The sequence below is a fragment of the Chaetura pelagica genome, unplaced genomic scaffold (genome assembly GCF_000747805.2).
Source record: "Chaetura pelagica isolate M959 unplaced genomic scaffold, ChaPel_1.0 scaffold607, whole genome shotgun sequence".
Taxonomy (NCBI): Eukaryota; Metazoa; Chordata; class Aves; order Apodiformes; family Apodidae; genus Chaetura; species Chaetura pelagica.
The window spans coordinates 8,617-20,767 of NW_009953960.1; the positions used below are offsets into that span (position 1 = coordinate 8,617).

Here is a 12,151-nt window from a genome sequence, read left to right on the forward strand (position 1 = left end):
ATCTCAGCATGTCCCATGTTACTGTGACAAGTGCTTCTGATGAGAGGTATCCTCATTGGTCAGGACAGGAGTGTTGGAACAGCAGCTCTGCTTGTGGCGATGATACACGGACACTGTGTTGTACTGAGAGTTGTAGGTCCTTGTTACAACCCCTCACAGTGCCCCACTGTCCCCTCAAGCCTGGGACTGGTCCCAACACCACAGTTTCACTCAGCCTTTTGTCTCACTGAGATCCGCTCGGTCAAGACAGAGATGTAGAGTTTGAGCCAGGTGTAGGTGACGCCCAGAGCACAGTACACAGAGGTCAGCAACAGGGGGGCAAAAGGGAAGTGCTGTTTCCAGGGGGTCAGAGGAAAGATAATTTCACAGAATATTTCCAAAGGCACTAGTTGGATGAGGTAGATCGTTTCAAGCCAGTTCAGGAGAGGCCTCTCTCTCCTGTCAGAGGGATTAGGGGGAAAAAAACAAAGAAAAAGTATTAAAATACAGGATGGTAAATACAAAAAAACTATTCTGCTTTTCAGCTACCACTGGTGACCAGTGCAAACAACATCTCCCACAACTTCACAGTAATACTTTAAATAATTTAGAGTTTAAGTATGAAAACACATGGTAACAGAGTACAGCGCATTTCCTTAGCAAGTGGCTTTTACATCAAGTTCCAAGATGCCCTAGAATCTAAGCAGATTTCTCAGCAGCTGCCCTGCTTCACACTAGGAGGAAATTCTTCACTGTGAGGGTGGTGAGATACTGGAACAGGTTTCCCAGAGAAGCTGTGGAAACCCCATCCCTGGAAGTGTTGAAGGGCAGGTTGGATGGGGCTTGGAGCAGCCTGGGCTGGTGGGAGGTGTCCCTGCCCACGCAGGGGGTTGGAACTAAATGGTCTTTAAGGTCCCTTCCAACCCAAACCATTCTGGGATTCTCTGATGCTTCTCACATCATTCCTTTGAACAACTGAGCAGAGACTTTTATACACACATTTTTTCCAAAGTTGGTCAGCATCCAGAGACTGGAAATGTAAGATCTATCTTAAATGCTGCCCCCTTCTCCCAAGCTTTCTGTAGGATGAACAAGCCAATCTCTCTTGTAAAGGCCATGGGTGGCAGGGTTTTGACTGCAAGTACTTTAAATAGGAATTCATGTTCTTCTGGAAGGAATTTGGGTTTTTTTGAAAGTTTGGAGTAAGAAACTTGAAAATGCTCCATCTCTAGACAGAAACTAACCTCCAACAGAGGCTTTAATTAGAACTCTTGAGACAGATCATGGAACTCTGGAATAGTAAAGGGGGAAAACAAGCAGTCTGGTTGAAAGAGGATCACCTACAAAAAGCAGGCCACTGAGGTAGTGAATACAGGTTTAGAGCATTTCCAACATCCTCTAGTACAGCCCTGATTTGCCATGAGAAGTTTGGGAAATAGGATAGTGGAGACTACAGGGGGTTATAAGGATAAGCCATCTTTGGTCAAGTGGGTAAGAGATCAACAGCCTGTGAAAATATACAGGATGATTTGCGTAATTGTATTTGTTTGCAGGAGGCTGGTTGACAAATGGCAGCTTGTAAGAGAATGTTATTAATTCATAACCTGCCCCTTCCACACATGAAAATACTAAGTGCCACAGCAAAACACACAGCAGTGTTTATGACTACCAGCACAGACAAACAATCTCCAGATAACTGGAGTGCACTAGTAAGTGCAGCAATACTGAATGAAACCCTTATAGGCTACAACATTCCAACTCTGTGCTTTAACAGCACATCAGGCAGGTGGGGATTTACAGCCTGGGGGGACTGAGTCATTGTCACAATTCCAACATAACAAGGATGTACTAAATAATCCTGACCAAAGTCTTGCCTCCTGAGAAAAGGAAAGAGGCAGCATCATTTTTGGACTGGTAAGACTTCAGTTTGATACTTCAGTGTCACTTTTCTGCACTGTTTGCCCTTTATGACAACACAGGTCCAAGTGATAGAAGAAATGGTTTGGTTCTTGGCTTTGGGAACCAAGAATTAAAGGTTCTTTAATTACCTGAATAGAGATTTCAATGCAGAGAAGCTATAAACTGTAAACAGCAGCATAAGCAGTATTTTAATTGGAAGCTCTGAAATACAAAGAACATAATGTACTTACAAAATTAATTATAAAACTCTTTTGCCCTATAAATTGCAGTATCTTTAAACTCTACTAGTCACACTTGCATTGCCCAACTTATTTTCTCCCAACTGAAGGAAATATTTTACTGCTTAAGACACCTAAAAATAAGCATAGATATTTATTAAAGCAAATGTCAAGCATTTGCAATACACTTACTTTAATTATCTATAAGCATATTGAACACATGAACACTGCAAGTAAGATTTTCCTATTAAAAAATAAACCAGAAATTCCTGGGCTGGGAGGCTTAAAAGACAAATGTGATAGGCAAAACAGTGAGATCTAGTTTAGGTTGTGTGGTAGATAAAAATTAAAAGGCAGAGGAAGTTTCTCATTTCTCCTGGCAGCAGCTTTGCTGTTGCAAATCCACAGCATCATCAGACCACAAGAGCACAAGTGTTTGGATTTGAACTCTTCCAAAAGGAAGAAAGTAATTTAAAAAATATGAGTGTTTTCACAGCTGTGATGGCCTAGGTTTTAGGTGAAGCAAAAGGGGAAGCAGAAAAGGAAGAAAGGAAGGAAGAGTTTTTGGTCACAAAGACAAATCTGTCCCTGTACATACTGATTTAACTGATGCTGCTGCATGATTTTTTAGTTTAAGCAGATTAAAGACAGCATGAAGTAGCAGTCATCAGGAAAACAGCCTGTCAGGTGTGTGGCTTCAAACTGCCTTTAACACTTTTGCTTCACACAGTGATGTCAGATGGGGAAATTTCTAGAACTGTGGCAGAATGAGGTTTAACAAGTATTGACTATGACAATTCCCCATCTCTATTTCAACTTGAGGACTACAGCTCTTCCACAGTTCGTCACACCAGTGCTTCTGTTCACTACTGGGAAAGTTTGTTTTTATGGCAACAGGCTGACACATCTTCCAGCTTTCAACATCTTACATAAAAGAATCCAAAAAGCTTCACCCACATGTCATTTCTGGAAAAAGCCCCAAAGCAGTAAGATGAAAGTACAAGGAAAAGGCAAATGCTTTTACCTGGCAGTGTGAACAGCAGTGGAAAAAGTGAGAAGTGCCCTGTGGTTGCCAGGATCAGGTAGATGCCAGCATCCTTTGCCCTCTGAACAGACAACAAGCTGAAAACAACAAGGATTTGTTGTGCTTTTGTCTTTTAGCAAAGAAACTTAATTTCAGCAAAACACTTCGCAACTCACAAGAGACAGAAGAATATTTCATAACACCTCAGTCCCCCCCAAACACTGCAGCTGTGATGAAACCTCTTGCTTCCAAACCATGTCGCTTCAGAGGGAAGAATGCAGGAATAAAATCAGCCAGGGAACCCTTCCTCAGAAAACCACACTCCCACTTGAACACACAGGTCAGAAAGGCCTTGAGTTTTCTACAAATTATCTCTCCTTTGCTAGCTGGCTGCCAACATTCTCATCCCTACTTTTTCTCCTTCCCTTTTGTTTTTCCAATGTTAATTCCCTCCCTCCCACCATTCCCACTTCAGCAGCTTAAGTAACACTAAACCTCTGAACAGGAAAAAAAACATACTGGTCAGGAGGCTTATGAACTATAGCCTCACTTCTACCCTGACAGGCATGAAGCCCTTTTGGTAGAAATGCCAAACTGTTCTTGTCAAGCAGAGTGCAGAAGGTCCCTGTCCTCAGCTGGTTCATTAACAATCTACCTAGAGCTTTAAATATGAAACAACACCCATCAAACCTTGAAATGCCCAGCAGCTAAAAGATTGCAACATTTTTACATTTGTCCCTGCCACAGTGCAGCTCTAAACTTAACTATTTAGAAAGAAAAAGAACTTGACCAACAATGGGTGCTTGCCATTGGGGAGTATGACAGCAGTGTCAAATGCTTCAAGTCAGTTATTTTTTCCTCTTCAAAAGACAAAGCCACAAGACAAACAACAAATAAGTCTTGGACTTTTTGGGTGCAAAGAACATGCCACACAAATGCAGTAATAACAGTGGGTGAACAAAAGACTCTAAGAAAGTAGCCTGGTTTTGTCCATCTTGCCACAGGAGTGAAACCTTTTATCAAACATAGTCCCGAGCTGTCACTGGGAAAAGGTGGCTTCAAGGGGAAGATACATTAACTTTTAAAAGCTGTTGGTCCACATGCAGCCTAAAGTCTGAACCCCATTCTTCCATAAGCATGGTTTTAGTTGTTTTGGTGGGTTTTTTTTCCCCCATTACTCTAACAGCAATCAAGTGCCTGACACTAAAGACACTGATTTTCTGTGCACTCAGCATTCAAAGAGACACAAAAGATTATGTAGTGGGAAGGCTTGTGTGTCAGACTCCTGAAGTGATTCCCTTTATCATCCCAACACTATAGGTTTCTGTTCATCTGTACATTAGTACAAAGCTTTGCTGTGCACCAGGGAGCTGATAAAGGAATCAGCTACTCCTAGTAAAGCTGTGCTTAAAGCTTCTGTCAGTGCAAACTATTGTCAAGTATAAGCCACAATTAGTAAACGATAAAAGAAACAGTTTAACACCACATTGGTTTCCTACTACACTACACCTGCATCAGTACATTGTATTGCTAAGGCAGACACACCTTATTCTGCCTGAAATTAATGTACTTGACGTGCACTAAAACCGTACAGCCTAAGGCATCCTATAAACACGTTCATTTTCCAAAACATACTGAAAACAAAGTGCTCCTCATTGAGGATTCCTCAATGAGTGGCTGCAGGTTGAGTTTGGCCAACTGCTACAGGTGAAAATTCACTTACCTTAGAGGCAGAATGGCAAGGAGGATTGCTTTCTCATGCACATGCCAGCCGAACATGAAGGAGCTCAACGCGCAGAGAACAAGGCACTGAAGGAAGCCCCGGGGCCCTTGAGGTTTAAACCAAAGACAGAAAACAGAGGGCTAGAAACAACAGGCAGAAACAGGACTTCAGTGAGAAGCTTGGCAATCCTGAACACAAGCCACTGCCCAATGAGATTTTTTTCAGTGTTAATAAACAGCACTGCACCCAAGTTGTGCTTCACAGGGCATTACAGGGCACTGGAGAAACTGTATCTACCTGGATGTGTGAGTAGAGCCTTGAGGACTTCATCAGTACAACAGGAGGGGAAAAGCAGCCATAAAAGACTACAGCCAACTCCCTGGTACTTGTTTTGCAAGAACTGTTTATGAATCTAAGCCACTAACCTCATTTAATCAACATTATTACATAAACGTGTTGAAACAAAGACTTCCAGTTAAAGGCCAGTTGCTCACTGGAGTGAAAAAAGACTCTCCAACCAGGTGATTACTTATGGAACCTTCACATCTTTGCTTGCCACATGAAGAACAGGCTGACCTGTAGCTGATGCTGTCAGGAACACTGTAAGCTGCCCAGGCACTTCCATCATTATCTCTCCTCACATCCCAGTTTAACTACCTTCTATCAGAAAAAGTTACTTTCAGCTTAGAGTGGTTTTGATCCAAGATTGCTTTGAATGTTTTATTAACTGTTCTAGAGCTGAAGAGGCCATAATTTTAGCCATAATTTAAAAAAAGTAATATTGTATATAAAAAAAGATACTGATTCCACATTTATCCTAAGAATTCTTATTTTTTAAAAGACTTATTTGTTGCATTAGAATTAAAATTAATATTAAGATAATGATAATCGAATAAAACCTACTAGGGACAAAATACATCAAGGTAAAAAAGAGTATTAATTTTTCTTACCAATATAGATATGAAAGTACAGATTAATGTTGCCAGAGGAGTCACAGAAGGGAGAACAGTATGCTGGAATTCTTGAACCAGCCCTCCTGTCATGGAGGCTTTTGGAATTTTTGTGGGATCGAGGAAGTTACACTTTAAACCTGAAAATAAGAGATAAAAAAAAACAAACCCAAATTGAGGAATGTTAATGAAGAAATGATGCAGCTGAACTAAGTACATATCCAAGTCTTTTTTTTAAAGGACAGAGAGAGGAATGATTGGTTTCTGGCCTACTGCTGGGAATTTATGCACTGGATTATACAGACAATCAAGTGATTTGAGGTCATCTGAAAATGTAATTTACTACTCACATATTTCAAAGGAGGAAGAAAGACTAAAATCCAGAGAGCTCTACCTGCAAACAGCACCCAAATAGCAAGATTAACATACTGTACCCAAAATTGTTAGTGCTTTATCCATGGCATTGTACAGAGCCCAGAAGTTAGGAGCCCAATAGGCATGGCAGAGGCCTCGCTTGAAAGGGAAAAGCCGGGAAATGACTTGAGGCAACTGACCCTTGGGAAAGAAAAAAGAAGAAAGAAATTGTCTATTCAGCTGTGACATGGTTGATACTTTTATAACACATTTTTTTAACAGTTCAAGAGAATAAGAGGTGAAAAAGGGGTTATTACCAACACTATGAAGGGGCCCAATGAAAGAGCAGAAACAAGACAGACAATCAATCCCAGAAGAGTTACGTGAAGGAAGCTGAAACTTCTCCACTTCAGGGATCCATCTACAAGAAACAAACAGATGATGAACACAGTTACTGCAGTAAGTGGAGAGGGAGATGAAGCATTCCACACCCACACTGAGTTGCTAGCACCTATCTGAAAGGATAAAGCAGCATAAAGCCTCTGATGTCAATACATTTCATTGCTTTCTTCAACAGTCAGTTTGCATTTACTTTTTCCACACTGCAGCTCCTCCATCATACAACCTTTTGGTATTTTCCTTTTTCAAGAGAAGTGCCTTCTCTGTTCATGTGAGGAATAGCACATGTTTTTCAGTGCTAAGACAAAGGAGGACTTTGGAACAGCTCCTGGTGCTATCTAACCAGAATAATTCTTGTGGCTTCAAAATGGCACCTGCAGTTTGCTCATGTTGGTTTTATCTTAAAAAAGATAATCCTAGAAACATGAATTTTACATAAATAAATTTCAAACATCTTTAAAGATCACACCAACTGAGCCACCCAAGCAGCTTTTTTGCTTGACCCCCAGCCATTTTGTTCTGATGGTACATGCATGTCTTGTGTCTTTCCCAGGCCTCACTAATTAACACAATCCCCCAAAAATGAGCAAGGAAAAACCCATCTTACCTGCATTATTTGCAGTAAAACAATAGGAACGCAGCAGGTAAATGCCATATGCTGGGGCAACATAAATGTAGATGTGTTTGAAATGCAGCAGAACAGCAAAAAGAAGAGCACCCTCCAAGTATCTTTTCTAAAGGAAAAACAAAACCAAGCCAAAGCTTTTTCCACTTGTTCTCCCTTCGCACCAACTTTTATTGGTCCTCTGTTTTACTACTAAGGTGACAGGACATTTATCATAGGTATAAAAACAAACTAGTATTTACTTCAAATTACAAACTCAGCTTCAGAGGTACTTTTCCTAAGGACCGGTGACTTGGAAGAAGATGGCAGGAAAACATGCCATGTTGCTGAGGTGTAACAGAATTTAGTTTTCTTGCAGGAAATTGCAATGATGCAGCATAGGCAAACAATTATGGTTAGTTTCAAGTCCTCCTCTTCCCCCTAACTAAACAAATAACTAAGACAGTCAGCTTAGCAGCCCTCAACTTTGAGCTGCTCCCAACACCTTTAATCTGAGGAGCTCAATGGAGCTAATTAATGCACCTAAAATACACAGGATGACAAACAGGAAAGAGTCACTCGAGTTACCTGACAAAGTCGGGCAACAGAAAGAAGCATCAGCCCAAATAGAAAGCCATTGTACTGAAAGTGAATATCTGAACTTGAGTCAAGAAAGATGTACAGCAAGCTTTCTTTACTGCTATCAGTCTTGTGGGGAAGGCTCTTAAGTTACAAACAACAAATTCAAGTTAAAATGGAACTTAAATCAAGAAAGTAACTTTAAATTCAGTCCACGTAGGCACAAAGTCATTACTTAACCATACCTATAAGCATGGAAACAAAAATCTACTAATACTAGTAATTATTTTGATGAAACAAAACATGACAATCTGACTGCATATGTATCATGTAAACAGTAGCTGCAGGGCCCACAGGAAAGATGGAGAAGGACTTCATACAAAGGCTTGGAGTGATAGGACGAGGGGGAATGGTTTCAGACTGAAAGAGGGGAGATTGAGATTAGACATTGAGAAGAAATTCTTTCCTGTGAGGGTGGTGAGACATTGGCCCAGGTTGCCTAGGGAAGCTGTGGCTGCCCCATCTCTGGAAGTGTTCAAGACCAAGTTGGATGGGGCTTGGAGCAACCAGGTCTAGTGGGAGGTGATGTTTTCCCCTTCTGTTCCCTCCTCAGCTGGATCAATGTGCATTATTGAGACCAACTCAGGATAAATGGACTTCCCAGACAGGTTTTCTTCCTCATTAAAAATAACCTTGCTAATTCTCATGTAACGTTAACCAACTAAATACTGCCTGAACATAAAGCACTTGTAGGGATTTTAATTGCCATGGGACAAAGCTTGAACCACAGCCAGGAATAAAGAGGCTCTCTGCTGTCACTCCTGTAGGCAGGTGGAGGAGGAGCAGCCAGCAGGTACAGACATGTTGCTGCCAAACTGCTCCTCCTGCAGCTCTGGCAAATCAGACCAAAACCTGAAAAATTTCAATTTTTCCAAATTATAATTCTAATGAAAACACGGAAGTTATTCATCTCACCCCAGGAACACAAACATTAGCATTACTTGCTGTGATAGGAATAATAATATTCATGGGTTTGCACCACCTCGTGTAACTGATTAAAAACAAAAACCCCACAAACAACCCACAACCGTTTAAAAGGATACGATCCACAATTAACAACCCAAAATTCCACAAGAGCAGGACAGCAAGAATAAACGTTGGTTTTTCCAGGATATCCTTTGCAGCTCGTTTCCCATTTACACATCTGCAGCATCTGAAGGAGTGGAGAAGACACAGAAGACTTAACTGAAACGGCCAACAGAAACGTTGTTGCTTTTAAGAGCTGAGAAGTGCACTGAGAGTGGAAGGCAATGGAAACATTCTTGCTAAATTCAGCAAGAGAAGAGTGTAATTAACAAAGTTTAGTAAAAGAAAGGATTTTAAATCTCAGTAGCTGTAACATGTCCCACATGCAGAAGCTTATGTTAAGTAACTTCCTATTAAGGTCTAGTCTTACATTCAATAATAACTGTAAAGTTCTCATAACCTGTTTGCTGTTAACTTCTCATGAACACACCATGTGCTGCTACATCTGGAGACAACAATGCGTTTAAGGTCCTCAGCTGGACATGAGCCTCTTCCTGGCTACCCCTCAAAATTATGAGCTATCTCTACTGCTTAAAAATATCTAAGTACTTCTCAGTTTTAATCCATATGGCCTATATTATTTTTAAGGTTTGATCAGGTTAAAAAGCTGTGCATACTTTGTGTTGGATTACTATTAGTAGAGCCATGTAAGAAAGCCAGCTCATTCCCAAATATTTGAGTCAAAACTATAAAAGGAAAAGGTCACAGTGCAGAGCCAGCCCATGGCAAATAAAGAAAGTAAATAAGGAGCTCAGCTAGTGCTCCAGTGCAACAGGGAACTTTCTACCCAGATGGTGAACAAGAGGAAAGACTGTTAGAGTCAAGGCACTAAGGTAGGCAACATAATTCTCAAAACGTCTCTCCCCCTCTACTCTTTTAGGTGCAAGACGAAGACTTCTTCACAAAGTCAGAGCAGATTGAAAACAGCCAATCTTAATATTTTTAAATTAGATTTGGACTAATCAGTTTATCACCAAGGTTGCCGAGGGAGGTCCTGGAATCCACATCCCAGGCAGTATTCAGGTTGGATGGGGCTCTAAGCAACCTGATTGAGTGGGGGGTGTCCCTGTCCATGGCAGGGGGGTTGGAACTAGATGATCTTTAAGGTCCCTTCCAACCCAAACCATTCTAGGATTGTATGATTCAAAAACACTGGAGTGACTTTGCATATATGATAATACTGGCACTTTGTCACAGCTTCCTTTATGCTTCTAGTCCAGATGAACCAAGTAACAACAAAAGTACTAGGAAGAAAGAGCTGGGTGCACCCAAGCTGTCCTGCAACTCCTACAAAAAATAAATCCAGCAATATAAAAAAAACCCACCTATAATATGTGAAACAGTAGCTAATGTCTGAATGTGTACAGTTCTGATCCCACGTACATCAACAGCATCTCCAAGAACAACAAAATCCTGCATTTAGCAGCGTGTTCCAAATCCCTCCTTGAATAGGTTAAAACAACTTTGATATTCCATACAAGCTTGTTTGTACAAGTAATACTTTGTTGCTACTGTAGAAAAACTCCACATATTACTTGACTACTTAATGTCCCCAGAATTGGAACACAAAGACTTACTCACGAACTGCATATATGAAAAGGATATCTGTAAAGATGACCGAGAATCTTTGGAAGATGATGGCTGAGTCACTGGTGTAATTGAGGTTTTTGATGACCAACATCTTGGGGTCAAAGTACTTGGCAACATGTGAAAGTACATACTCAAACCAAGCAAAAAATGGGGGATAATCCAGGGTCCATTCTGAAGTCGCCTACAGACAAAATGAGATGAAATAATTTAACACAATCCATGCTGTCCACAGTCCTGCACATGCAGTTCATCACAGCAGATCAGTTTATATATTTTATCTCAGTAGCCTCTACTTAATAGAAACTACTGCACAATCAAGTAGCTGAACATGATTTGAGTTGGACATTTCTTGATTGCTAGAAGAAGATTAAAGAACATGTTGTGTGTCTGCACCTAACCAACAAATAATGGTCTGTTCTTTAAAACATTAACTTACAGTAATAGGACCAATATTAAAATATCAGTAAAATAGCTCACAGGGAGTATTTGTCTACACAAGAGGAATCATCAGCCCAATCAGCATTGTTACAGTCACAAAATTACTTTTACCCATTAGTCAACAAGTCTTAATTCTAATAAGACCTTTTCAAGACCAAATAGCACTATTTGATCTTCTCCCACAAGGACAATTATTATGCCCTGGCCAGTGATTAACTCCTTGGCTGTGGGAATAGGAGACAAGGAAGAAGGAACAGAGGAGGTTGGGATGGGATATATTTCTCAAGAAGCCTGTTCCCAAATGCTCACATTATGCTGTTAAAGCATCCCATGTTTTGGCACTAGGATTGTGCTGGCATCACAGAAATTGGTTTTCCAGTATTGGATCAGCCTGTCAGAAAGTTCTGACCCACACAAATCATTTACTCCTGGATACACAGTTCCCAAAAGTACTAGAGACATTTATGCCAGAACTCCAGACCTGTAAGACAGATTAAAAACCATGTAGACTGAGTCTATCACCAACTTCAAGGTGATTAATCTAGATTTAAATCTATTTGAGCAATTTAAGACTACCATGCCACTTGCTCCTGTGTTAGAGCCTTTCTACCAACTGATGTCCCTTAGCTGTCTTTTTCATTTTGGCTTCATAACCACTAGCAGCTGCCCCAGACAATTTTCATGTTATGATGAAAAGCTACGCAAGGACAACAAATGGGGGCAAGTATGTTTCTGAACAACTGCTATACAGCTGCTGACCACCAGTACCCATTTTCTGCAAATAAAGGGCTTTCTCCTGCAGCATCCACACAAGCTGACATCCCCAAAAAGCCTGCTAGTTACATAAAGCTAAAAAAAGACCAAATATGTACTTACTTCATAGTACCACTGAGAGAGGGGTAAGTTGTGAGTGATGGCAAGCCAATTCCTGTGTACTTCAAAATCTGTGGAGTAACTACAGAAGGTTTCTGTTAAGACTCACACACTTATAGGAGAAGGATTTCTGAGCACAACACCACAGGCAGATAAATAAGTCTATGCTGATCAGCTCTAGTGCAACAAACTGGATCAAGGAACTCAAACAGTAACAAAAACGCTGCATGAATTTTATGCCAAGAACACACACAGATTTACTTGCAGCTCAGCCTTTTCTGACAACGAATGCCAAAATTCCAGGTTCTAACTGACTTACTCATCGCTAAGGAGAAAAGCTACGGCGTCCTTTCCAAATTAAAAGGCATTCACGTTTCACTGCATTTAAAAGCCAAGCAGAATGGGCTGTAAGCG

The 12,151-nt window shown here is 40.7% G+C and overlaps 1 protein-coding gene across 1 annotated transcript; it reads right to left on the bottom strand.

The window, feature by feature from the left end:
• Positions 1-206: 206 nt before the first annotated feature.
• On the bottom strand, positions 207-11,815 carry ALG8 (ALG8, alpha-1,3-glucosyltransferase). Its single transcript, XM_010001910.1, has 12 exons — positions 11,741-11,815; positions 10,414-10,607; positions 8,854-8,963; positions 7,760-7,827; positions 7,175-7,301; positions 6,486-6,589; positions 6,249-6,369; positions 5,815-5,954; positions 4,865-5,004; positions 3,142-3,239; positions 2,028-2,100; positions 207-438 (listed from the first exon to the last, which is right to left on the bottom strand). Exons 2-12 carry the CDS (start codon positions 10,515-10,517, stop codon positions 207-209), a joined length of 1,317 nt encoding a protein of 438 aa, XP_010000212.1. The 5' UTR covers positions 10,518-10,607; positions 11,741-11,815.
• Positions 11,816-12,151: the final 336 nt, after the last annotated feature.

Excerpts from the sequence above, each read along its gene's own strand:
- ALG8 (XM_010001910.1), bottom strand. The coding sequence starts at position 10,517 with ATGTTGGTCATCAAAAACCTCAATTACACCAGTGACTCAGCCATCATC. Across the intron at positions 7,828-8,853 it reads TGGGTTGTTAATTGTGGATC|ATATTCACTTTCAGTACAAT; the intron begins GTATCCTTTTAA and ends ACTCAAGTTCAG. Across the intron at positions 439-2,027 it reads GCATTGAAATCTCTATTCAG|GAGAGAGAGGCCTCTCCTGA; the intron begins GTAATTAAAGAA and ends TCCCTCTGACAG.